The sequence below is a fragment of the Triticum aestivum genome, chromosome 7B (assembly GCF_018294505.1).
Source record: "Triticum aestivum cultivar Chinese Spring chromosome 7B, IWGSC CS RefSeq v2.1, whole genome shotgun sequence".
Lineage (NCBI taxonomy): Eukaryota > Viridiplantae > Streptophyta > Magnoliopsida > Poales > Poaceae > Triticum > Triticum aestivum.
In genome coordinates, this window is record NC_057813.1 from 651239621 (window position 1) to 651267465 (window position 27845).

Sequence of the window (27845 nt, forward strand, 5' to 3'; positions counted from 1 at the left end):
TCATCTAGAAAAAACTTTTAAAATAATCCTCACCTCCATCTAGAAAAAGAAGTAAAAAAGAAAAGGAAAAATCACCAACATAGCCTACCAGCGAACGCCACTTTGCGTAGACCTTCATTTAAAAAATATGTAAGGTCATCACCTCCATCTAAAAGGAAAAAAATATTTTAAAAAAATTCTCACCTCCATCTAAAAATAATATCCCAAAAGCTTTTTCCGCGCCCAACCAGTTTGCGCCATGTGGCATAGCTGGTTGGCCGCCCTTCACGCGTAGTTTAATGGGTTTAACCAAGGGCGACCAATCAGCTATGCCACAAGGTGCGAGCTGGTTGGCCGCAGTGAGAAATCTTTAAACTCATTAAGCTACGTATAAAGGGCGGCCAACCAGCTATGCCACATAGCGCAAGCTGGTTGGGCGTGGTGAGAAATCTTTCAGAACTTTTTTTTTAGATGAAGGTGTGGATTGTTTTTTTAATGTATTTTTTTAGATGAAGGTGATAACCTCTTTTTTTAATGAAGGGTTGTGCAAAGTGGCACTCACTGGTAGGCCGCGGTGGTATTTTTTTCCTTTTTCTTTTTACTTTTTTTAATGAAGGCGAGGATTTTTTTTCTGAGGTGTTTTCTGCTGAAATTTGTGATGGGCTTTAGGCCAATAGCAATTTCTCTAATGGCCCATGTGGGTTATTGGCACTGTGTATAGTGGGAAGTTTAGTCTCATCCTGAAAGTTGGAGAAGAGTTTGACCTCCTTATAAGGGTTGCGGAAATGAGCCGAGTTGAGCTCACACCTACGCGCTTTATTTTGCCAGTCACTGATGGAGAGTTTTCTGACAGCTGGGCCACGATCCGAGACGTGGGTCGAGCCCACATCTCTCTTCGCGATTGCGCCTATATAAGTGTACGGTGTCTCCTAACCCTAACCGCCACGAACAGATCACATCTGCTCCCAGCGAACCGCCCACGTCGTTCCTTTGCGGCTGCTGCCACCGGTGACACCATCCTGTCTGCCGAGTACACGGTCGACGGGAGAGCAGGTCTTTGAACCCCGTCTCTCCGGTTCCTGTACGGGAGAGAGGCGAATAGGTTTTTGGAAAGCGACTACGCGACTGCTCACCTCCGATCCACTACTTCTTTCCGCGTCGTCTTCGTCATCACCATGTACACCGACGCCAAACGTGCCACCGCTGAGAAGATCGAGGCCGACAAGAAGGCCGCCGAGGATGCCGCTGTTGTTGTCACCGCCGTCGCTGCTTCTGCCTGGCCTACTGAAGAGTATAACACGTTTATCCCGCTCCTGTTTATTTTCATATTAGCAGTATTAGCAGTATGTGTAGATTTGTATGTACGTGCATGTTTAAATATGTCAGTATGTCGTTAATTTTGTTAATGTCATGCTGATTTATCTATGGATTAAATTAGTTAAAAGTTTCCTATTTACTCAACATTTTCTTAGACGGGGGCAAGGACTCTATATTTTTTATTTAAAAGAAAACATGCGTACAATTTCCTCTCAAACCGCGCTACAGGCCTAACCATTTGTTATTATTCAATTGAAGCGTGACACACGCCTCGCCGATTCACCATTGACTCAGATCTCGGGACCCAATCCGCCTCTGCATCACAGCATGGCAAACGAATCATATCACATGTGGGCTGCATTATTTATACTGAATTGTAGCGAACAGATCTGCTCCAGACTTATCAATTAGTCACATCATCACTCAACGACTACATATCCAGGAGAGCCGAGCTATCTATCCCAATAGCAGAAACCATGGCCGGAGAAGGGGATCTGAAGCTGCTGGGGCTGCTGGTGAGCCCGTTCGTGACCCGCGTCCGCCTGGCGCTGCACATCAAGGGCCTGAGCTACGAGTACATCGAGACGGACGTGCTGGACAAGGGCGAGCTCCTCCTCCGATACAACCCCGTCCACAAGAAGGTGCCCGTGCTCATCCACAACGGCCTGCCGCTCTGCGAGTCACAGATCATCGTGCAGTACGTCGACGAAGTCTGGGCCGCCGCCGGCGCGCCCATCCTCCCCGCCGACCCCTACGCCCGCGCCACCGCCCGCTTCTGGGCCGCCTACGTCGACGACAAGGTGCGTGTCTCTCTGTGTGTGTTTTCCTCCGACTCTGCTTTGAAATGTGAGTGCTAGAGAAGTAATGGTGTCGGTCGATCTCATCTTCTTGCTCTGCTCTGCAGCTGTTCCCCGCCTGGCTGGGCATCCTCTTGGCCCCGACCGAGGCGGCGAGGGCGGAGAAGGTCGGCGAGACGCTCGCCGCGCTCGCGCAGCTGGAGGTGGCCGCGGCCGAGTGCCTGGACGGCGGCAGGAGGCCCTTCTTCGCCGGCGACTCCATCGGCTTCCTCGACCTCGCCGTCGGCTGCAACATGTTCTGGATGGAGGCGCTGCGCAGGATGTTCGGCGTGACTTTCCTCGACGCGGGGAAGACCCCGCTGCTGGTCGCGTGGGCGGAGCGGTTCGCGGGCACCGAGGCGGCGACGGCGGTGGTGCCGGACCCGGACGCCGCGGTGGCGTTCGCCAGGAAGCTTCAGGCCAAATATGGTGCCGCCCCGCCAGCCAACTAGACTGGCTTCTTCTTCATGATGGAGACATGACTTGTCCGTGATGTAATAAAGCCGTGAAGGATACATGATTTGTCGACCTTCATGGACATGGCTTACGTTTACGCAGTGCTATCTCAAGTTGTGAAACCGCGCGCACTTGTTTCTTTTGTGAATGATGCATCTACATCTACACTACTATTAAAAGACCAAACATGACTTCCTCTACATCCACACCAGAAAGTGCACACGGGATAACCCCCACGTCCGATCAGACTCACTTGGTACCATCCAACTGTCCACGTTACATCAACCATACTACACGGTTCACAACAAATGTTCTGTCGGCAGACTCCCTCTTTGAGGATGCTACATAGCCCCACGATGACACCTCCTGGGAATTAAACAGCACCTCCGCGATCTACGCCGCCACCACTCCAGGAACCGCCGCGATCAGCGCTGGTGTCTGCGACGTCCTTGACCCAGTGGACATCCTCGACCCGCCTTGCTGCCCTACTTCTCCTCGCCCCGCCGCCGCCGCCACGCCGCCCTAGCCCCTGGTGGCCGCGATGTCCTCCACCCCGGTGCACGTCCTTCCTCGACCCGCCTTGCTTCCCAACCTCTCCTCGCCCCGCCGTCGTCGCCACACTGCCGTCGCCCCTGGTGGCCGCGACGTCCTCCACCCGGCGTGCTGCCCTACCTCCGGTGTCATCACCCTGTGTGGCCCGCAGCATCTCGAGGACATATGACTACTTTTTGACTTGCCAGCGCACAGGTTAGATCATTTGAATTAGCAAGTATAGATGATCAGGCAGAAGACAAAAGGAGATTGCTCTTTTAATCTGACAATCTGTTATTTGTACTGTGAAATTTGATACTTACAGTACATCATGATCTGCATGACAAACTGAGTTGACAATATGGCATCCTCTGAGCATAGTGAGGCACGTACTCCCTTTCAGGACCCGACGAACAACGGCAATTCAGGTAAATACATACATCACGTACTCTTACATACTTCAATCTTGTAAATCCATAATATATCATTGCCTCGCAGGTCAAAAAACAGATCCAAAAGAAGTAAAGAGACAGAGGGAAAGGGAGAGGTAAACAGGGATGCAATACTAAAACATTAAGACAGCAGGCAAGGGATCTAAGAAAGCTACGTCTGCTATTCTAAATGGAGCCAACACTCTATCTAAGCCACCCGTGGCCATGTTGCCTGGTTACTTCATTTTCTCATACATTTCATGAATCACAAGTAAAGTCGTGTTAAGTAAGTGTTTTGGACAGGTTTTGACACTGTGGACAGGCCCAGTGCGCAGTCTGCTGTCACCCAGCAACGACACACCCCAGCCGCGGAAGGTCATGTGTTCTCTTGTCAAACATAATACCTTAGTTCGTGTGTCAACAACTGACATTGTACATACAATTATGATGCAGACATACCTGTTGATATGATAATGAGGGATCACACTCCACTTCATGCTCCAAATTCATTAAGACCACCAGATAGTGCCGGTTCTAACAAGGAAAATGTCCATAGTATCGACTCTGACATTGAGTCCTCCCAACCGACTGTGTTACGACCGCCACTTCAAGCCTACAGATGCAACAGTTCATATGGTACTCAATTGTGGCTCATATTAACTATCATACATAATTTACACTTACACCATAAATCTGATTGACAAAACACTGTTGTTCATGTTGTCTTGTACCTAATTAACACTTATTATACAGAAGCAAAATAAGCACTCAAGAGGCAGAGGGAAAGTGCCCGGTATGAGCAACATAAACAAGGTATATTACAAAGCCTACGTGACAAACGGCGTCGAGCCAAATCTACAGTAGTCCTTACAACGGGAGAACAAAAACAATCCGACACAGGTGATGCCAGCTACATGAAACACTGCATATCCAATCTTTGATTTCCTAACTTACAGTCACTCAATTTCTATAGCTGATGAAGATTGTGATTGGCTACGGAGCATCTACAAGTAAGGTCAGGTGGAAGTGTGTTCTTAGATAATGCATGCATCTCTAACATGATGAAGATCGGTTGCTATCCGTCCTCAGATAACACGGATGCCACACCAGCATGGGTATTAAATAGAGCCAAAGAGTATTTGGAAAATGATATGGTTAGTCTTACTTTTCTACATATTTCTATGAATTACAGCAAGAACGAGCGATTTGTCCGCATAGGAGTACAACTAAAATAATCATTTTCTTCATATATTCATTCCAATAAACATGGACGACGTTCACTGGTACCTATGTGTTATAAATGCCATAAAACTATGCTTTCAAGTTCTCGACTCGCTAGGCCCATTAATGAACCGCAAGGACCTCACTAATACGGTTAGTAGTTAGTCCTACTGCCCCATCTTTTCATAAGAAGCTATTTTTTCTCTTATTTCTCACTTTTCATGCTCATACTTTTTTCATTTGTTGGTACAACAGCTAGAAGGACTGGATGATTTATTCAAATGTGCATCCGAGCACATGGAATTAAAATTCGATAAGTGGACTGATCTAAATGTTACAACATAGAAAAGAGAAGAATATATTAAGAGCAGGTACGCCTCCTAATATAACTCAGACCATTTATGCTTAACAGGGTACATTTGGTATGCTATTATGTTTATTTTTTCACTGCTTAGCACTCCTGAAGCACATTTTATCAACAGATTTGGTATGCCAATGCAATTCTTTACCTTATTGTATGCCAATGCAATTGACATACCACCTCTCATGAGATCTGGCCTAAATAATGGAGCTCAAGGCCATACATTTCATTGGGCTGCATATAGTATAGAAAATGCGTTACAATTTCTTGATTTGAACAACAAATATGTTATTACACACATGGAAAGAAGCAGATAGATAACATACCTATATGTGTTTCACTAACATTCTTCCACTACTCTATATCATCCATGCCAACATAGAGAAAGAGAAACATCTCAGAAATGAATGACAATGTGGCGAAGGCGCCTGTTGTGCATACAATGGCATAAGCATCAGCAAAGTTCAGATGTCAAATGATGGAGTCACATGTATTTTTGATACAAACAGTGCAGATATCAACTTGCCTGTGACCCTGGAACTCTTTGTTACTTAGTGCCGGTAATAATGCGACATTACAACCTGAGAACACCACAGGAATCAACCAACCGCTACGAAAAACAATGACTCAACATCAATTATGGTCAGCTGATAGTGACAAATTAAGCCACCCAGGATTCAAATCCACAACTCAATCAGCTTTGTCACAGCATGGTTACCCAAAAAATGTCACCTGACTAAATCCGCACTGATAACCGTAGGTGCACTAACAACATCTAATCGAACATCATACCTTCAGCAACCGAGCACGTACACGAGCTGCGAATTCCTTCCCGGAGCGACTGTGTGAGCCAAGCACGGGGGGCGATGATTACGGCGGGCACATCAACGGACTGAAGCTCGGTCCAATTCGCGATGCCTACTCCCACATCGTGTACAGCAGCTCACATCTCGATCTGCTCTGGGGCACTACGATGGCGTCGGTAGAGCCGATCTAGGGAAGATCCGCGGGGTTGGCGGCGAGGCAAGGCCGCGGTGGTGACAGGAGGCCGCGGGGAGAGGCCGTTGTGGGGATAAGGGCCGGTGGGGAGAGGTCGTCGTGGGGAAAAGAGCCGGCGGGGCGAGGCGGTGGTGGGGATAGGACGAGACGGGGCGAGGCCGTGGTGGTTGTGGTGGTGGTGTGGGTTGGGGGGAGGGGGCCGCCGGGCATCGTCGTGGCCGGAGAGCAGCGCGCTGCAGAGGAGGCGCCGTGCTACAGAGGAGGATGCTGGCGGAGGAAGCAAGTCATGAGTGTAGAAAGCAAAGTGATAGTGTTTCACGGTCTCACCGCACACCACTGGAGAAACCGAGAAAACGAAGTGCGACGGGTTACATCCTGTTGCTCCTTCTTTTATTTTACTTTTTACCGGCTGCTCCTTATTACTGTTCCTCTGGTTGTTTTTTTTTTTGCAAAAATCCGACCTGTGGTTGCTTTTCTGTGGCCTAATTACCTCACCCAGACTAAACCGATCATCGACCAAATGGACCATCATCCGTGTCTCTTTTGTTTTATTTTTAATATACATAATCGACAACCCATTAGGTGAAGAATATTTATATGGGTTCCTCTCAAAATAATTATGCATTGAAAAGTTTATTTTTTTTAAATAATATCACAGTCTTAGAACGAAGCATTATAGACCGCATCAAAAGATGGAACTTTCAGAGAGGGTCGTCATCAAATAATGATTACTAGATAATGTTGCTTAGTTGTTATTTTTAAGTATTTTGTTATAAGTAACAATTAAAAATACATTTATGTGATCGTTGATTTTATGTGAAGACATGTGTATTGGTCGTCTGTTACGTTACATGAGCGAGTTTTTTTCATTTTGTTCTTGGAATTTTGGGATCACAACATTTCAACAATGAAAGTCTTTCACCGGTCAAACAAGACCTATGACTTAATCTAAAATAAATTGCTACAGCAAAATCATTAGGCGTGACACACATTTAAATGTTCAGGTAAAAACACAAGACAAAGTTTATGTTTTTATTGTAGTTTATTAGGATACGTGCGTTGCACGTGCACGCTTACTAGTAGCAACTAGCAATCGAGCCAGTCCCTTCAATGTTCAAATCATGGATCCAGCCCTGAGCCCTTATCCAGGCGAACTCACACCACGCCATGTCCATGGCCACCGGCGCCGAAAGCGCAAAGAAAGAGTAGTTATTTCACGCCATTAACGCAAGCATCGGTTGGCATCGGAAGGCAATCTTTGCTTCCGCCTCCCTTTGTAAGCACCGATGCAAAACAAACTTGCAACCAAAACCGACTATTTTCTTTCCCCTACATTGTACAGGACCAATTAGTTGCGGTGGTCACGCGAAGCTTTCCAGGCCCATAGCGCTCGCTCGCGCGCTTCGCGCCTTGCTGGCGCATTGAATATAGTTCACAGTGAGAGTTGACTACTCACATGGACTTTTAGAACTCATGAATTAGAAAAAAAAATAGCGGGTCAAAAAAGGGTCGAAGATTTAAATTTTTTTTACTAATTTTTTAAGAAGTTGGTCATTTGAAAAACCTTTTGAATTATAAAAAGTGCATAAATTTCCAAAAGTCGCGATTTTTTTAAATCACCATTTCAAAAAATTTGATGAATTAAAAAAATGTTCATAAAAAATGAAAAACTTCATGAATTCAGAAAATTTAACGAATTTGAAAAGGTTCATGAATTGAAAAGGCTATTAATTTGAAAAAAGGCCCGCAAAATGTTTATTTCACAAATTTGAAAAGAAAATCAAAAAAAATATAACAAAATTCATAATTTGGAGAAAAGTTGTAAAATTTGGAAAAAGTTCACAAATTGCAAAATAGTTTTGAAACTGAAAAAAAGGAGTGAAAATAGAAAAGGGAAAAGGAAAAGGAAAAACCGGAGAAAAACAAGTGAAAAAAAACAGGTAAAAGAAAAACCGGTTGGAAAGCTTTCCAAAACCGTTGGGGCTTCTGAAAAAACATAACTGTAACGACCCTTACATGGGCTGGCCCGTTAAGAATAGGGTTTGCGTCCTGGAACCCTCTCGCCCAACCAATTAATGTTGCAGCGGTGAAATCGCCAGCACACCCGGTAACCCGTGGCCGCGGGACACCGTCTCTCACGCGAAGAATCGCAATGGACGGACGGTGGTGCCAATGCTAGTCACACACACACACACACACACACACACACACACACACACACACACACACACACACACACACACACGATAACTGCGTCTGCGGCTACAGCCAGCAGCAAAAGCGACGTCGCCGGCAAATATTGTACTACCGCCAACCACTCTCGATCACTTTGATACAATGCAAGCCTCCGTCGGTGACTCGGTGATAATTAAGTCTGCATTGGCATGGTAATTTCAGAGCATATATATGAGGAGAGGATTATGTAGAGTATCAGGAACATTTGAAACGCAGATAGACACCAAGGAATTAGGCCGAGATATTAATTCTTGAAAGGTTACTTGCTTTATATCTTGGAAACATTTTCACCACTGGACTAATTTTCCTGCAGCTTCCCAAGTGGGCCATGTGCGATAGCGGAAAACGTCTTACCTCTCTCGAGGGACGTGGTTCATTTATATAGGAGGGGGCGCGACCACCCTACGATCGTTACAGAGAGATTTCCCAGAAAAGTTTACTTGGGAAAGAGGAGATAGGGATAGTTACAATTGTGAGATATTTGAACTGCCTAACAATCGGATCTATCTCTATCTAAACTATGTGAATACCTTCTGGTTAGGATCCCCTGACGTGACATGCATCATGTTTAACACCCTCCCTTAATCACAACTTCATCAAGTTGAGATTATGCTTGAAGTCTTCAAAACTTCTTGTAGGCAAGGGCTTTGTGAATCCACGTGCAAGTTGATCTTTGGAATGCACAAAGCAAATGTCAAGTTGTTTCTGAGCAACTCTTTCTCTGACAAAATGAAAGTCTATCTCTATATGCTTTGTCCTGGCATGGAACACCGGATTTGCATAGAGATACGTAGCATCAAGGTTGTCACACCATAAGCACGGAGCTTGTTTACTTTGTACACCAAGTTCCTTCAGCATGGACTGAACCCCAATTATCTCAGCTGTGGCATTTGCCAATGCCTTGTATTCTGCCTCTGTGCTTGACCTGGATACAGTGGCCTATTTACGTGCACACCATGATATCAAATTTGGTCCAAAGAATACTGCAAAACCACCAGTAGAGCGTCTGTCATCAAGACAACCTGCCCAATCAAGAGTTAGAAAATGCACTGACAAGAGTAAAGGGTGATTTGCTGAAGTTCAGTCCTAAGTTCAGAGTGTGCTTCACGTATCGAACTATACGTTTTGCAGCAGTCAAATGAACATTGGTAGGTGCATGAAGAAACTGGCAGACTTTGTTAACAGCAAATGATATGTTAGGTCTGGTAAGTGTGAGATACTGAAGAGCTCCTACCAGACTTCTGTATTGGGTGCTGTCCTCTTGATTCAAGAGCTCACCTTTTGCAAGAGATAATTTTTCTGAGCTGGATAACGGAGTAGATGAGGGTTTACATCCTTGTAACCCATCCTTCTTAACCAAATCGGTTGCATACTTTTCTTGAGAGAGGAGAAGTCCATCTTTGTGCTTCTTCACCTCAATCCCAAGAAAGTAATGCAAGTCACCAAGATCCTTTAGAGCAAAGTTTGCACTTCAATCCTTAAAAAGTCCTCTAATTGCTTCATCAGATGAGCTGGTTGCAATAATATCATCAACATATATGAGAACAAATATGCATGTGTTGGACTTGTTGTAGATGAACAATGATGTTTCAGACTTAGAAGGAACGAAACTAAGTGCTTGCATTTTGTGACAGACACGAGCATACCATGCCCTTGGAACCTGCCCTTGAAACTAAGTGCTTGCATTTTGTGACAGACACAGAGCGCGCTCGCCGTGGTGAGCGTGGTCACCGTGACCAAGACCTCCTTTGTGAGGTTGGCCAGCAGGAAGCCAAGGACTTGCTGATCCTCCCGGACCCATATAGGGTGGAGTGGGTTGGGCGATGAAGTCTCCTTGCCCTCTTTGGTGGTGATGAGGAGCTTCGTCGGCTCCGGCGTGGTGTCGTCGACGTAGCCGTAGACACTGGCGTCGCGCAGTTGAGGTGTGGTCTGCGTGCGCCATAGCACGTAGTTCGTGCAAGACAACTTCTCTGTGACCTGGCTATTGAGGTTGGGAGAGAAGGCACCGGAGGAGGAGGAGGAAGACATGGCTAGGCTAGATGGATTCAACAGAAGCTTCAGATGAGAAAAGGAAGGCTCTGACTACCATGTGCGATAGCGGAAAACGTTATACCTCTCTCGAGGGACGTGGTTCATGTTATATAGGAGGGGGCGCGACCACCCTACGATCGTTACAGAGAGATTTCCCAGGAGAGTTTACTTGGAAAAGAGAAGATAGGGATAGTTACAATTGTGAGATATTTGAACTGCCTAACAACCGAATCTGTCTCTATCTAAACTATGTGAATACCTCCTGGTTAGGATCCCCTGACGTGACATGCATCATGTTAACAGGCCAAATTCAATGGAGCCAAGAAGGCCTGGAAATCCTTACTACAGTACATTACAGTACAACCACCATATCATAATCCGGAAGATGATCCTCTTATCGTGAGACCTGGTTTCATATAATTTTTTTCCCTAGCTAGCGGCGGCGCGGTCGGGGGATAAAGAACGAAACAAAATAGGGAGCAATTCTCACGAAGCGCGAGGCGAAGGTGTAGTGGTGGCAGAGTTGGCCGGCGCCGGAGACGTCTGTCTTGCAGCGCGGTGCCGAAGCCGTCGCGGTCGAAGTTGCGCGCGTAGCTTAGCGGGTCGTACTGCGGGCAGTACCGGGACGACGCGGCCGGCGCCGCCGTGCACAGCAGCATCTTGCTCCGCCTCCGCATCCTCCGCACCAGCCGGGCCAGCGCCAGCCCGAACCCTACCGGGCCCCGCCGGCCGCGGCACCACGACGACGACGACGATGCTTTGCCCTGATCCCCCATCTCGATCGACCGCTCCTGCTCCGGTTAATTCCAGGAGAATGTATGTGATCTTGGGTGGTTGGTTGGACTCTTGGAGGCGTAGGTGGGAGATTCCGTGGTGTTGGTGGCGCTGATTTATAGGAGTTGTCGAGCTGATCCGCCAGTGAGTGGAGTGGAGCGGGGTTGTGAGGATGGTGAGCGGTTTCGCGTCTCCCATACCATGTGGCCCGGATGTACGAGAGAGTATAGAAAAGTACACTCTGCTGGAGCCAGTGTAGAGTAGGTATGGTTCTTTCTTGGTTTATTATCGTAAGGATGATAAACTAATTATAAAGTGGCTTCAAGTACAAGGATGAGCCACGAGCCTTCTCTTTGCATCTACTCAACCTAGGCACTATCCAACCTAGTTCCTAGTCTAGTGAGCAAGTCTCGAGTGAGTAGGTTTCTTGATTGGAAAAGAGAATTAATTGATGAACCTAGTTAGTTAATAGTGTAGCTAACACTGATGATGATTAGGGAGCAGCTAGCTTGATGAGCTCCAGGAATCAAGGGATGCGGTGTGTGAGCAGCACTGCTTAATGCATTTGCTTAACAAGAAGGGTAGCTACGTACGGCCGCCGCGCAGATGCACGTGCATGCATGCATTTGCAATTGACGGATTTGGGAGCAATATTTTAAATAGCGCGCTACAAAATATAGCGAGACCCTTCTCTAAATGCTACACAAGTTATAGCGCGCTAATAACGTTTTATATTTCAAAATAGCGTTTGCAAAAAAAATCAAATATATCTAGAAATAAAGTATTTAAGCAACTAAATTTTTCATAGGAGCAAGCAATATATGCATCTGATAAAAGGAGTGAGAAAGCTAGTGGGAGAATCTGATAAAAGGAGTGAGAAAGCTAGTGGTCGTGGGTTGGTTTTGGCCTGCTGGGCCCGCTGGGCTGTGCTTATTTCAGTTTTGCATGGTCTGCACGTTACAACGTTACAACGTTATAGCGTGTGTAGCGCGCTAATTACGTGATTAGCGCCGTAGCGTCCGATTTTGCCAAAACATAATGTCTCCCTTCCAAATATGCTATAACCGCGTTATAACGGCGAAATAACGTGCTATTTAAAATATTGTTCGGGAGCGCGAGAAATCAGAACTGCTCGACCTTTTTTGCAGTTGGCAACTGGCAGTGGGGCGGTGCGTGCGAGCGAGCGCCCGCCAGAGCCACACCGGCGGTGTCCCGCGGGGCCTCCGCATGCGCGCTCGTGCCCGAGGAAAGGGTGGCAAAGCAAGTGCACTGCCCACGTCGGCCCGATCATTGTTAGCGACCCTGACAGTGCGGACCCGTTGACCAGCAAGCACCACGAGGAGGCGTGGCTTAGCCGCGCCAAGAAGCCCAACCCAAGGTACACGGGCCCAGAATGGGCCACCGCAAGCCGCCACTCTACTTAACCCTGGAGCGACGACAGGAGCGGTATCCAGTGGATCACCACACGACCCGGCGGCGGCTACCTACTTCCTTTCCCCCGAACCCTAGTTCTTCCATGTTCTTCCCCATTTGAGCATCGCTCCTGTAACCGATTGTAATAGCTACTACTTCGGAGAGCAACAATAGATCGATCCCTCTATCCTGAACCTATCATCTGTTATCAGAGACACCAACCACCACCCTCCCCGCTCCGCCCTGGCGCATCTCATCGAGACGCGCGGTCTCCGCCAAGCTCGTGAAGCCATGGATCCCAGCGTCTCTGCCTTCCTCACCCGCTTCGAGACCAAGATCGAGGCCGCCATAGATGGCCTCACTAAGGCGCAACAAACCACGGTGACGAAGATCGCCGATCTGCTAAGCTGGCGCCTAGATCTCGAGCGCCGCGTCGCGGATCTCAGCGACGCAGTAGCGGCCCTCCAGGCGACGCCACAACCACCACTGATGGAGCCGGAGGACCAGCAACCACGCACCTCCACGCTGCAGCCGCCGAGCGACCACATCGGCACCTCGGCAGGCGCGGCAGGCAACACCCAAGGGCCTACTGGCCACGGCATCACCATCAACCCTCGGGGGCCCTCGGTGGCGCCCATTCCGGCGCCGCCGCCGCCCCCGGCATCTGGTCAGTAGGATTCCTTGATTCCTTCATCTGCCGCCCTGTCCCCGTTTACTCATGCAAGTCAATTGCTCTCTGGCCTAGGTCAAGCCCACCCATCGATCACTTTTCCACAGTTCTTTGGCGAAAACCCAAACCTCTGGAAAACGTTGTGTGAACAATATTTTCAGATGTTAGGAATTCTGCCATCTTTTTGGGTCCCTATGGCTGCTCTCAATTTTTCGGGGTCGGCTTCAATTTGGCTTCAGTCGATTCAAAAACGGCTTGATGAATTGGACTGGGAGTCCTTCACATCTCTCTTATGCACATGTTTCGGGCGAGATCGGCATCAAATGTTGATCCAACAGTTTTACACTGTCCGCCAAACCACCACTATGTCGAATTACATTGAACAGTTTGAATTGATCATTAATCATTTGAGCTCATATTCGGATTCTATTCACCCATTTTACTTACTCACCTGTTTTGTCGAGGGTTTGCGGAAGGATATTCGCGCCATCGTGCTGGTCCAGCGACCACCTGGTCTGGACACGGCATGTGCGCTAGCACTTGAAAGTGAAGGAAATATGCCCTAGAGGCAATAATAAAGTTATTATTTATTTCCTTATTTCATGATAAATGTTTATTATTCATGCTAAAATTGTATTAACTGGAAACATAATACATGTGTGAATACATAGACAAACATAGTGTCACTAGTATGCCTCTACTTGACTAGCTCGTGAATCAAAGATGGTTAAGTTTCCTAGCCATGGACAAAAGAGTTGTCATTTGATTAACGGGATCACATCATTAGGGGAATGATGTGATTGACTTGACCCATTCCGTTAGCTTAGCACACGATCGTTTAGTATGTTGCTACTGCTTTCTTCATGACTTATACATGTTCCTGTGACTATGAGATTATGCAACTCCCGTTTACCAGAGGAACACTTTGTGTGCTACCAAACGTCACAACGTAACTGGGTGATTATAAAGGTGCTCTACAGGTGTCTCCGAAGGTACATGTTGGGTTGGCGTATTTCGAGATTAGGTTTTGTCACTCCGATTGTCGGAGAGGTATCTCTGGGCCCTCTCGGTAATACTCATCACCTAAGCCTTGCAAGCATTGTAACTAATGAGTTAGTTATGAGATGATGTATTACGGAACGAGTAAAGAGACTTGCCGGTAACGAGATTGAACTAGGTATTGGATACCGACGATCGAATCTCGGGCAAGTAACATACCGATGACAAAGGGAACAACGTATGTTGTTATGCGGTTTGACCGATAAAGATCTTCGTAGAATATGTGGGAACCAATATGAACATCCAGGTTCCGCTATTGGTTATTGACCGAGAATAGTTCTAGGTCATGTCTACATAGTTCTCGAACCCGTAGGGTTCGCACGCTTAACGTTACGATGACAGTTTTATTATGAGTTTATAAGTTTTGATGTACCGAAGGTTGTTCGGAGTCCCGGATGTGATCACGGACATGACGAGGAGTCTCGAAATGGTCGAGACATAAAGATTGATATATTGGATGACTATATTCGGACACCGGAAGTGTTCCTGGTGTTTTCGAAGAAAAACCGGAGTACCGGAGGGTTACCGGAACCCCCCCGGGAAGTAATGGGCCTTGATGGGCCCTAGTGGAGAGAGAGAGGGGCCGGCCAGGGCAAGAGGCGCCCCCCCTCCCCTTGAGTCCGAATAGGACAAGGAAGGGGGGGGGCGCCCCCCTTGCCTTCCCCCTCTCCCACTCCTTCCTTCCCCCTCCTTCTTGGAATAGGAAAGGGAGGGGGCAAACCTACTTGGAGTAGGTTTCCCCCTCCTAGGGCGCGCCTCCCCTTAGGCCGGCCCCTCCTCCTCTCCCCCTTTATATACGGGGAGAGGGGCACCCCATAGACACACAAGTTGATCTACGGATCGTTCCTTAGCCGTGTGCGGTGCCCCCCTCCACCATATTCCACCTCGGTCATATCGTTGCGGAGTTTAGGCAAAGCCCTGCGCTGGTAGAACATCATCATCGTCACCACGCCATCGTGCTGACGAAACTCATCCCCGACGCTTTGCTGGATTGGAGCCCGGGGAACGTCATCGAGCTGAACGTGTGCTGAACACGGAGGTGTCGTACGTTCGGTGCATGGATCGGTCGAATCGTGAAGACGTACGACTACATCAACCGTGTTTTCATAACGCTTCCGCTTACGGTCTACGAGGGTACGTGGACAACACTCTCCCCTCTCGTTGCTATACCATCACCATGATCTTGCGTGTGCGTAGGAAATTTTTTGAAATTACTACGTTCCCCTACAGTGGCATCAGAGCCAGGTTTTATGCGTTGATGTTATATGCACGAGTAGAACACAAGTGAGTTGTGGGCGATACAAGTCATACTGCTTACCAGCATGTCATACTTTGGTTCGGCGGTATTGTTGGATGAAGCGGCCCAAACCGACATTACGCGTACGCTTACGCGGGACTGGTTCTACCGACGTGCTTTGCACACAGGTGGCTGGCGGGTGTCAGTTTCTCCAACTTTAGTTGAACCGAGTGTGGCTACGCCCAGTCCTTACGAAGGTTAAAACATCACTAACTTGACGAACTATCGTTGTGGTTTTGATGCGTAGGTAAGAATGGTTCTTGCTCAGCCCGTAGCAGCCACGTAAAACTTGCAACAACAAAGTAGAGGACGTCTAACTTGTTTTTGTAGGGCATGTTGTGATGTGATATGGCCAAGACGTGATGCTATATTTTATTGTATGAAATGATCATGTTTTGTAACCGAAGTTATCGGCAACTGGCTGGAGCCATATGGTTGTCGCTTTATTGTATGGAATGCAAACGCCCTGTAATTGCTTTACTTTATCACTAAGCGGTAGCGATAGTCGTAGAAGCAATAGATGGCGTAAACGACAACGATGCTACGATGGAGATCAAGGTGTCGCGCCGGTGACGATGGTGATCACGATGGTGCTTCGGAGATGGAGATCACAAGCACAAGATGATGATAGCCATATCATATCACTTATATTGATTGCATGTGATGTTTATCCTTTATGCATCTTATCTTGCATTGATTGACGGTAGCATTTTAAGATGATCTCTCACTAAAAATTATCAAGAAGTGTTCTCCCTGAGTATGCACCGTTGCCAAAGTTCGTCGTGCCCAGACACCACGTTATGATCAGGTGTGATAAGCTCTACGTCCATCTACAAAGGGTGCAAGCTAGTTTTGCACACACAGAATACTCAGGTTAAACTTGATGAGCCTAGCATATGCAGATATGGCCTCGGAACACGGAGACCGAAAGGTCGAGCGTGAATCATATAGTAGATATGATCAACATAATGATCTTCACCATTGAAAGCTACTCCATTTCACGTGATGATCGGTTATGGTTTAGTTGATTTGGATCACGTGATCACTTAGAGGATTAGAGGGATGTCTTTCTAAGTGGGAGTTTTTAAGTAATATGATTAATTGAACTTAAATTTATCATGAACTTAGTCCTGGTAGTATTTTGCAAATTATGTTGTAGATCAATAGCTTGCGTTGTTGCTTTCATATGTTTATTTTGATATGTTCCTAGAGAAAATTGTGTTGAAAAATGTTAGTAGCAATGATGCGGATTGGATCCGTGATTTGAGGTTTATCCCCATTGCTGCATAGAAGAATTATGTTCTTGATGCACCGCTAGGTGACAGACCTATTGCAGGAGCAGATGCAGACGTTATGAACGTTTGGCTAGCTCAATATGATGACTACTTGATAGTTTAGTGCACCATGCTTAACGGCTTAGAATCGGGACTTCAAAGACGTTTTGAACGTCATGGACCATATGAGATGTTCCAGGAGTTGAAGTTAATATTTCAAGCAAATACCCGAGTTGAGAGATATGAAGTCTCCAACAAGTTCTATAGCTAGAAGATGGAGGAGAATCGCTCAACTAGTGAGCATGTGCTCAGATTGTCTGGGTACTACAATCGCTTGAATCAAGTGGGAGTTAATCTTCCAGATAAGATAGTGATTGACAGAATTCTCTAGTCACCTTCACCAAGTTAGTAGAACTTCGTGATGAACTATAGTATGCAAGGGATGACGAAAACGATTCCCAAGCTCTTCGTGATGCTGAAATCGATGAAGGTAGAAATCAAGAAAAGCATCAAGTGTTGATGGTTGACAAGACCACTAGTTTCAAGAAAAGGGCAAAGGGAAGAAGTGGAACTTCAAGAAGAATGGCAAGCAAGTTGCTGCTCAAGTGAAGAAGCCCAAGTCTGGTCCTAAGCCTGAGACTAAGTGCTTCTACTGCAAAGGGACTAGTCACTGGAAGTGAAACTGCCCCAAGTATTTGGCGGATAAGAAGGATGGCAAAAGTGAACAAAGGTATATTGGATATACATGTTATTGATGTGTATTTTACTAGTGTTTATAGCAACCCCTCGGCATTTTGATACTGGTTCAGTTGCTAAGAGTAGTAACTCGAGAGTTGTAGAATAAACAGAAAATAGTAAAAAGGCGAGGTGACGATGTGTGTTGGAAGTAGTTCCAAGATTGATATGATCATCATCGCACAATCCCTATACTTTCGGGATTAGTGTTGAAACTAAATAAGTGTTATTTGGTGTTTGCGTTGAGCATGAATATGATTTGATCATCTTTATTGCAATACGGTTATTCATTTAAGTAAGAGAATAAATTGTTGTTCTGTTTACATGAATAAAACCTTATATGGTTACACACCCAATGAAAATGGTTCGTTGGATCTCGATCGTAGTGATACACATATTCATAATATTGAAACCAAAAGATGCAAAGTTAATAATGATAGTGCAACTTATTTGTGGCACTGCAGTTTAGGTCATATTGGTGTAAAGCGCATGAAGAAACTCCATGCTGATGGGATTTTGGAATCACTTGATGCTTGCGAACCATGCCTTATGGGCAAGATGACTAAAGACTCCGTTCTCCGGAACAATAGAGCGAGCAACTGACTTATTGGAAATAATACATACTGATGTATGCGATCCGATGAGTGTTGAGGCTCGCGGCAAGTATCATTATTTTCCGACCTTCACAGATGATTTGAGCAGATATGGGTATATCTACTTAATGAAACATAAGTCTGAAACGTTTGAAAAGTTCAAAGAATTTCAGAGTGAAATTGAAAATCATCGTAACAAGAAAATAAAATTTCTACGATCTGATCGTGGAGGAGAATATTTGAGTTACGAGTTTGGTCTACATTTGAAACAATGCGGAATAGTTTCGCAACTCACGCCACCCGGAACACCACAACGTAATGGTGTGTCCGAACGTCATAACCGTACTTTATTGGATATTGTACAATCTATGATGTTTCTTACCGATTTACCACTATCATTTTGGGGTCATGCATTAAAGACAACTGCATTCACGTTAAAAAGGGGCACCACCTAAGTCCGTTGAGACGACACAATATGAACTGTGATTTGGCAAGAAACCAAAGTTGTCGTTTCTTAAAGTTTGGGGTTGCAATGCTTATGTGAAAAAGTTTCATCCTGATAAGCTCAAACCCAAATCGGAGAAATGTGTCTTCATAGGATACCCAAAGGAGAAAGTTGGGTACACCTTCTATCACAGATCCGAAGGCAAGACTTTCGTTGCTAAGAATGGATCCTTTCTAGAGAAGGAGTTTCTCTCAAAAGAAGTGAGTGGGAGGAAAGTAGAACTTGATAAGGTAATTGTACCTTCTCCCTTATTGGAAAGTAGTTCATCACAGAAATCTGTTCCTGTGACTACTACACCAATTAGTGAGCAAGCTAATGATGATGATCATGTAACTTCAGATCAAGTTACTACCGAATCTCGTAGGTAAACCAGAGTAAGATCCGCACCAGAGTGGTACGGCAATCCTGTTCTGGAAGTCATGCTACTAGATCATGATGAACCTACGAACTATGAAGAAGCGATGGTGAGCCCAGATTCTAAAAAATGGCTTGAGGCCATGAAATCTGAGATGGGATCCATGTATGAGAACAAAGTATGGACTTTGGTTGACTTGCCCAATGATCGGCAAGCCATTGAGATTAAATGGATCTTCAAGAGGAAGACGGATGCTGATAGTGTTACTATCTACAAAGCTAGAATTGTCGCAAAAAGGTTTTCGACAAGTTCAAGGTGTTGACTACGATAAGAGTTTTTCACTCGTATCTATGCTTAAGTCTGTCTGAATCATGTTAGCAATTGCCACATTTTATGAAATCTGGCAAATGGATGTCAAAACTGTATTCCTTAATGGATTTTTTAAAGAAGAGTTGTATATGATGCAACCAGAAGGTTTTGTCGATCCGAAAGGTGCTAACAAAATGTGCAAGCTCCAGCGATCCATCAATGGACTGGTGCAAGCATCTCGGAGTTGGAATATATGCTTTGATGAGTTGATCAAAGCATATGGTTTTATACAGACTTTTGAAGAAGCCTGTATTTACAATAAAGTGAGTGGGAGCACTACAACATTTCTGATAAGTGTATGTGAATGACATATTGTTGATCGGAAATAATGTAGAATTTTTCTGGAAAGCATAAAGGAGTGTTTGAAAGGAGTTTTTCAAAGAAAGACCTTGGTGAAGCTTCTTACACATTGAGCATCAAGATCTATAGAGATAGATCAAGACGCTTGATAAGATTTTTCAATGAGTACATACCTTGACAAGGTTTTGAAGTAGTTCAAAATGGAACAGTCAAAGAAAGAGTTCTTGCCTGTGTTGCAAGGTGTGAAGTTGAGTAAGACTCAAAACCCGACCATGGCAGAAAATAGAAAAGAATGAACAGTCATTCCCTATGCCTCAGTCATAGGTTCTATAAAGTATGCTATGCTGTGTACTAGACCTATTGTATACCTTGCTCTGAGTTTGGCAAAGGAATACAATTTTGATCAAAAAGTAGATCACTAGAACAGCAGTCAAGAATATCCTTAGTGAGGACTAAGGAGATGTTTCTCGATTATGGAGGTGATAAAAGAGCCAGTCGTAAAAAGTTACAACGATGCAAGCTTTTACACCAATCCAGATGACTCTAAGTCTCAATCTGGATACATATTGAAAGTGCGAGCAATTAGCTAGAGTAGCTCAGTGCAGAGCATTGTGGACATAGAATATTTGCAAAATACATACGGATCTGAATGTGACAGACCCGTTGACTAAACTTCTCTCATGAGCAAAACATGATCATACCTTAGTACTCTTTGGGTGTTAATCACATAGCCATGTGAACTAGATTATTGACTCTAGTAAACTCTTTGGGCGTTGATCACATGACGATGTGAACTATGGGTATTAATCACATACATATGTGAATATTGGTGTTAAATCACATGGTGTTGTGAACTAGATTATTGACTCTAGTGCAAGTAGGAGACTGAAGGAAATATGCCCTAGAGGCAATAATAAAGTTATTATTGATTTCCTTATTTCATGATAAATGTTTATTATTCATGCTAGAATTGTATTAACCGGAAACATAATACATGTGTGAATACATAGACAAACATAGTGTCACTAGTATGCCTCTACTTGACTAGCTCGTGAATCAAAGATGGTTAAGTTTCCTAGCCATGGACAAAAGAGTTGTCATTTGATTAACGGGATCACATCATTAGGAGAATGATGTGATTGACTTGACCCATTCCGTTAGCTTAGCACACGATCATTTAGTATGTTGCTACTGCTTTCTTCATGACTTATACATGTTCCTGTGACTATGAGATTATGCAACTCCCGTTTACCAGAGGAACACTTTGTGTGCTACCAAACGTCACAACGTAACTGGGTGATTATAAAGGTGCTCTACAGGTGTCTCCGAAGGTACATGTTGGGTTGGCGTATTTTGAGATTAGGTTTTGTCACTCCGATTGTCGGAGAGGTATCTCTGGGCCCTCTCGGTAATACTCATCACCTAAGCCTTGCAAGCATTGTAACTAATGAGTTAGTTATGAGATGATGTATTACGGAACGAGTAAAGAGACTTTCCGGTAACGAGATTGAACTAGGTATTGGATACCGACGATCGAATCTCGGGCAAGTAACATACCGATGACAAAGGGAACAACGTATGTTGTTATGCGGTTTGACCGATAAAGATCTTTGTAGAATATGTGGGAACCAATATGAACATCCAGGTTCCGCTATTGGTTATTGACCGAGAATTGTTCTAGGTCATGTCTACATAGTTCTCGAACCCGTAGGGTTCGCACGCTTAACGTTACGATGACAGTTTTATTATGAGTTTATAAGTTTTGATGTACCAAAGGTTGTTCGGAGTCCCGGATGTGATCACGGACATGACGAGGAGTCTCGAAATGGTCGAGACATAAAGATTGATATATTGGATGACTATATTCGGACACCGGAAGTGTTCCGGGTGTTTTCAGAGAAAAACCAGAGTACCGGAGGGTTACCGGAACCCCCCCGGGAAGTAATGGGCCTTGATGGGCCCTAGTGGAGAGAGAGAGGGGCCGGCCAGGGCAAGAGGCGCGCCCCCTCCCCTTGAGTCCGAATAGGACAAGGAAGGGGGGGCGGCGCCCCCCTTGCCTTCCCCCTCTCCCACTCCTTCCTTCCCCCTCCTTCTTGGAATAGGAAAGGGAGGGGGGCAAACCTACTTGGAGTAGGTTTCACCCTCCTAGGGCGCGCCTCCCCTTAGGCCGGCCCCCTCCTCCTCTCCCCCTTTATATACGGGGAGAGGGGCACCCCATAGACACACAAGTTGATCTACGGATCGTTCCTTAGCCGTGTGTGGTGCCCCCCTCCACCATATTCCACCTCGGTCATATCGTCGCGGAGTTTAGGCGAAGCCCTGCGCCGGTAGAACATCATCATCATCAGCACGCCGTCGTGCTGACGGAACTCATCCCCGACGCTTTGCTGGATTGGAGCCTGGGGAACGTCATCGAGTTGAACGTGTGCTGAACACGGAGGTGCCGTACGTTCGTAGCTTGGATCGGTCGAATCGTGAAGACGTACGACTACATCAACCGCGTTGTCATAACGCTTCCGCTTACGGTCTACGAGGGTACGTGGACAACACTCTCCCCTCTCATTGCTATACCATCACCATGATCTTGCGTGTGCGTAGGAATTTTTTTAAATTACTATGTTCCCCAACAGAAAGGACATGTGGTGCCCCCATGTGTGGTTTTGGTAATTGATGACAATCTCTATGGACTAGTGGTTGCCTTGAGTTATATTTGAAGGGTTTTCCCATAGGCTTTTCTTGGAGTCCATTTGTTGGTTTCAATGAGAGTTTGTGATGACCAAGGTGCTATTAAGGAATTATCCAAAGATTGGTCATATGAGTGTTGAGCTTATTGCAAGGATGTCTTGAAGAAGAAGGTTGTGTGATCATTCATGTTTACCTTCAATACATCATCCAAATGAAGAGATTTGCAAAGATTCAAGGTTGATCAAGACTAAGTCAAGAGTGAATCAAGTTGATCAACTCACAAAGCGTAGAAGATGTACCGTGAGGGATCAAGTGATCCCATGGTATGGTAAGCATTGTCCATTGCACTTTTTGTACTAACCCATGGTCTATGTGAGAGTTGTATGTGGGGTTAGGTACGTATCCATGGGCTTGCGTCAAGAGGAAGATATGATACAACCCATGGAAAGGATGACATCAAGTGGTGATCATCATCAAGCTTGCCGTGTGCAAGTTCAAGTGAAGCATCACGAAGAGATCAAGTGCTTGAATCTTGCCATCCATTGTGGTGTCAATGGACTTGTGAAGATGTGCCGAAGAGTGGCTCACCCATAGTGAACTATGGGGGAGCAATCATCTAGTCTTCATCGAGCCAACGCAATCAAGAAAGGTGGTCCAACTTGAGGGAGTCAAGATCGTCTTCATCTAGCTCAAGTGGACCATGTGCAAGGCAAAGGTTTTCCCTTGATAGGTTTTCTATTTTACCGGTTTTGTGGTGGTAGTTGGGAGATCGAGTTATAGGATCGTTTGCCGTACTATCAAGGGGGGCTCTCAAGTTGGTAGCTTGATCGTATCGTTAGTAGAGAGCTCAAACCATTGCATCCTTGCATAATGTTTCTTGGTTCTTGTTTGGTTATATTTGTGAGTCTTAGAGCTTATGGTCATCTTGATGACAAGCTTGAGTTTATCGAAAACGGAATTCGCATGCGTCTTCTATGATGTTTTCGGTGTTGGAGATTTTACCGGTCTTATCTGATGAAGGGTTCTCACCATTTTCTTATGGGACTTTTCTCATTTGCTTATTCTTGATATTTCTATCAATATTGTGTTATCCCATGTCGTTAGCTTTCCAACAAACTTGGTTTCGTTGAAATCGGAGTTCGTTTGCAAAAGTTGTGGCTGTTTCGATAAAGGCTGCAGCGGTACTACCGCGACTAGAGCGGATGTAATTTTTTACTACCGCTTCAGAACGGTACTACCGCTGCTCCTGAGCGGTAGTACCGCTCCAGAGCCGTACTACCGTGGCTCCTAAGCGGTAGTACCGCCCCGGACCAAAATCTCGTGTTTTCTCTCTCGTTTGGGCTGTTTTGACCGTGCTAAGCGGTAGTACCGCTCCTCCAAGCGGTAGTACCGCTTGTGCACGACCTGAGCACATAACGGTTGGATTCGGGAGGTCCTATAAAAGGGGGTCTTCTTCCCCAATGAACCTAACCTTTTGAGCTCGTGTTCTTCCCCCATTGTTGACCTTCTTCGAGCTTGCTAACTCTCAATCCCTCCAATGATTCTTGCTAGTTCTTGAGGGAAAAGAGAGAGGAGATCTAGATCCACGTTTCCACCAATCACTTTCTCCTCTAAGTGAGGGGAACCCCTTGGATCTAGATCTTGGAGTTCTTCGTGTTCTTCTTTCGTTCTTCCTCTCATTTTCCTCCCTAGCATTAGTTGCTTTGGTGGGATTTGGGAGAGAAGGACTTGGGCACTCCGTGTGCCCTTGCCATTGCATTTGGTGCATCGATTTGGGTTCTCCACGGTGATACGTGGAAGTGAAGTTTGAGAAGCTTATTACTCTTGGGTGTTTGGGCACCCTAGAGCTTGTTCCTCTTGGGTGCCTTGGTGCCCTAGACGGTTGGTGGTGTTCGGAGCTCAATCATTGTGGTGTAAAGCTCCGGGCAAGCATCGGGGTCTCTAATTAGGTTGTGGAGATCGCCCCGAGAAATTTGACGGGTACCAGTGACCGCCCCCAAGGGTTGCCAAAGTGTACGGGTTCGGTGACCGCCCCAAGGGTCACCATTTGTACGGGTTCGGTGACCTCCCTCAAGGGTCCCTTAGTGGAATCACGACATCTTGCATTGTGCGAGGGCGTGAGGAGATTGCGGTGGCCCTAGTGGCTTCTTGGGGAGCATTGTGCCTCCACACCTCTCCAAACGGAGATTAGCATCCGCAAGGGTGTGAACTTCGGGATACATCGTCATCTCCGCGTGCCTAGGTTATCTCTTACCCGAGCCCCTTTACTTATGCACTTCACTTTGTGATAGCCATATTGTTCTTTGTCATATATCTTGCTATCACATAGTTGCTTATCTTGCTTAGCATAAGTTGTTGGTGCACATAGGTGAGCCTAGTTGTTGTAGGTTTTGTGCTTGACAAATTAACCGCTAGGTTTATTCCGCATTTGTTCAAGCCTAAACCGTAATTATTTTAAAGCACCTATTCACCCCCCTCTAGGCGACATCCACGATCTATCAATTGGTATCAGAGCCTCGTCTCTCTTTGTTAGGCTTAACCGCCTAGAGAGTAAAGATGTCGACTAGGGGATTAGGATTCTCTGACACTCTTAGTTTCGATGGCACAAATTTTGATGTTTGGGTAATTCGCATGCTTAATCTCTTTAGGGTCATGGACCCAAATTTAGAGCGAATTGTAGATATGGGTTTTTGTCCTCCAAAGGATCCCCAAAGATTATCTTTAGAGGATGATAAAAACTCTTATCTCAATGCTCAAGCTTCTAATGTGCTTTTTGATGCTTTGAGCAATGTAGTTATTTTTCAACTCATGCCGTTCTGGGATGCTCATGAGTTGTGGACAAAGCTTCAAGATAAATATGGTGTGTCCAATATTTGTGGGGATGATTGTTCCCCCTCCACCTCCGGTCGTATAATTTTCTCAACTTCTTCTACTTCACCTACATGTGGTTTGCCACAAGATAATGATATGGTGAGTAGTGTTGGTCATTGCAATGGTGATAGTATGCTTATTATGGATGATCCTTCATCACTATATTATTGCAATGCTCCTTCTTTGGTCTTTAACACTTTGAGCACTCCAAATGTTTCACATGCTTGTGTTGATAGTCCTTGCATATCATGTAGAAATTGCTTGACTAAATCTCATGATGATATGCTTGCTATGTCTTGTTGCCATGATAAAAATGCATCTATTTCCTCGAATTGTTGTGCTAACAATGTAGAGGAAACCAAACACTCCATGGAACAAGATGTGGTGTTTAATGGTGCCTCAAGGGATCCTACATCATCATCTATTGCTTTTTGCCTTACGGCTAAGGCGTCAAAGGTATCTCCTACTTTGTACCCCAATATGTCTCTTGATGATGATGTCGATGCTAATGATGTTGAGGATAATGATGAAGAGAATGATAATGTTGCCTCCTTAAAAACTAAGGGGGAGATGATTTTTAAAGCTCTTCATAAAAATAAAATTGCTCGTTCCAACTTCATGGAAATTATGTCCATTGCCATTGAGGGCAAGAAATATATTGAGGAGATCTCATCTCAAGGAGCATGAGGTCACCATTGAGAAAATGGAAGCTCATGGGCGTGATTACGCAAATGAGATCGCGGAGCTATCTCAAGCTCTTGAACATGAACAAACCACCTCCGAATCTCTTGAGGAGACTTTTGCTCTAGAATTATCTAGAGTGAGGGAATCTCATGATAGAGCTCTCGAGGTGGCCAACGATTTCAAAACTAAAAATGCTAAGCTTGAAGTTTCTCATGCTAGACTCCTTGAGGATTTTGAGCACCTCAAAAATGGCTCAAGGGTCATCAAGAGTGAGCTCATCAAACTCACCGAGTCTCATGCCCAACTTGAAGCTTCTTATTTAAAAGAGCTTTCCAAGTTGCCTTCTCCTCTTGTTGTTAATGATGATGCTTGTGCTACTAATTCTATTACTTGTGAAGCATCCATTTTGAAGGAGAATGTTGAGCTATGGGCTCAACTTGAGGTGCTATCTTGCAATTATGGGAAATTGGAAGAAAGTCATGAAAAGCTCTCAAGCTCTCATGATGATCTCCTAGTATCCCATAGTGTGCTAAAGATAGCTCATGAGGCCATGATTGCTAAGGTAACATCTAGTGAGCCTCATGTGGATACTAGCACTACTTCTAGTCAAAATAGTATATTGTCATGTGCTAGTCCTTGTAATTCATCTACTCACAATGTTGGTACATCTTGTGATGAATTGCTTTCCTTGCCTTGTTGCTCTAACGATGAAGCTTATACTTCCTCTAGTACTTGTGTTGAGACTAACCATGTAGAGGAAATCAAAGAGCTCAAGGCCCAAGTCACTTCTTTGAAGAAAGACTTGGAAAAGTGTCATGAAGGGAAGGCCACACTCAACAATATCTTGAGTGTGCAAAAATCCCCCAATGACAAAGGTGGACTTGGATTCAACTCCAACAAGATGAAGAAGTCCAAGTTGAACAAGAAGAAGGGCCAAGAACAAGTCAAGAATTCGGCCAAGATTGTTTGCTTCAAGTGCAAAGTCGAAGGGCATCATGTTAGATCTTGCCCATTGAAGAAGAAGGCCATTAGTGTCAAGCAACAAGGGAAGAGGGCACAAGTTCAATCTCATGCTCAACATCAAGTTGAAGAAAGGCCTCTTCCCAAGAAGACTCAAGTTAATGCTTCTCAAATTGAGAAATCAAGTGAGAAGAAAGTGAAGAGTAGATGTTGCTACTTATGTCGTGAGAAAGGTCACGTCGCTTCTTCATTCACTAGTGGTAACTTATCCAACCCAATTATTATTGATGATATCTATTCTCTTGGTAAGGATAAGGTTGGCAATGTGTTTGCCAAGTTTGTTGGTACTCAAAGTGGTGTCAAGCAAAGAACCATTTGGGTAGCCAAACCTATTGTGACTAACCTCTTAGGACCCAACTTGGTTGGGGACCAACAAGCTCAAACTTGATCAATAGGTGTTGTTGGAGGGCATTGGAGACTTGGCTACATTATGAAGAATTAAGGGGACTTCATCACTCTTATTGTCTCAAGCCAAGTCAATTGAATCATCAAGTTTATATCTTATATCCAATGTGCCTCCTTGCGGTAACTTGTACTTAAAATTGCTTACATTGAAAGTTACTTGACCCCTTGCATGTTTTGGTTTTGTTCCTTGCATATGTTTGTATATGTTGTGATTCCAACTTGCTTATCTTGAGCAATCAAGTATGTGTGTGTTGGTTTGCACACCATGTACGTGTGTGTCGTGCGTTGAGCCTTTATTCTTCTTGTTTGTATCCTAGTTGGCTCGTGTGAGAGATTAATGGAACATCCCATTTTGGGGGAGTGATGTGCTTTGTGCACCTCACAATCCTATAAATGTGTGTACATGAGGAATACCATCTAGTATTGATATTACAAGTTT

General features: G+C 45.2%; 2 protein-coding genes and 1 long non-coding RNA gene across 3 annotated transcripts; 1 reads left to right on the forward strand and 2 right to left on the reverse strand.

The window, feature by feature from the left end:
• Window positions 1-1682: 1682 nt before the first annotated feature.
• On the forward strand, window positions 1683-2710 carry LOC123157431 (probable glutathione S-transferase GSTU6). The gene is made up of 2 exons (XM_044575713.1): window positions 1683-2096; window positions 2201-2710. The coding sequence occupies exons 1-2, from the start codon at window positions 1773-1775 to the stop codon at window positions 2582-2584; spliced, it is 708 nt and encodes a 235-aa protein (XP_044431648.1). The 5' UTR covers window positions 1683-1772; the 3' UTR covers window positions 2585-2710.
• A 135-nt stretch (window positions 2711-2845) lies between these two features.
• Window positions 2846-6472, reverse strand: LOC123157432 (uncharacterized). Its single transcript, XR_006478972.1, has 4 exons — window positions 5925-6472; window positions 5459-5560; window positions 5281-5366; window positions 2846-4163 (listed from the first exon to the last, which is right to left on the reverse strand). It is a non-coding gene; the product is annotated as an uncharacterized lncRNA (long non-coding RNA).
• A 3746-nt stretch (window positions 6473-10218) lies between these two features.
• On the reverse strand, window positions 10219-11348 carry LOC123155495 (uncharacterized). Its single transcript, XM_044573665.1, has one exon. The coding sequence runs from the start codon at window positions 11171-11173 to the stop codon at window positions 10769-10771; it is 405 nt and encodes a 134-aa protein (XP_044429600.1). The 5' UTR covers window positions 11174-11348; the 3' UTR covers window positions 10219-10768.
• Window positions 11349-27845: the final 16497 nt, after the last annotated feature.

Excerpts from the sequence above, each read along its gene's own strand:
- LOC123157431 (XM_044575713.1), top strand. The coding sequence starts at position 1,773 with ATGGCCGGAGAAGGGGATCTGAAGCTGCTGGGGCTGCTGGTGAGCCCG. Across the intron at positions 2,097-2,200 it reads CCGCCTACGTCGACGACAAG|CTGTTCCCCGCCTGGCTGGG; the intron begins GTGCGTGTCTCT and ends TCTGCTCTGCAG.
- LOC123155495 (XM_044573665.1), bottom strand. The coding sequence starts at position 11,173 with ATGGGGGATCAGGGCAAAGCATCGTCGTCGTCGTCGTGGTGCCGCGGC.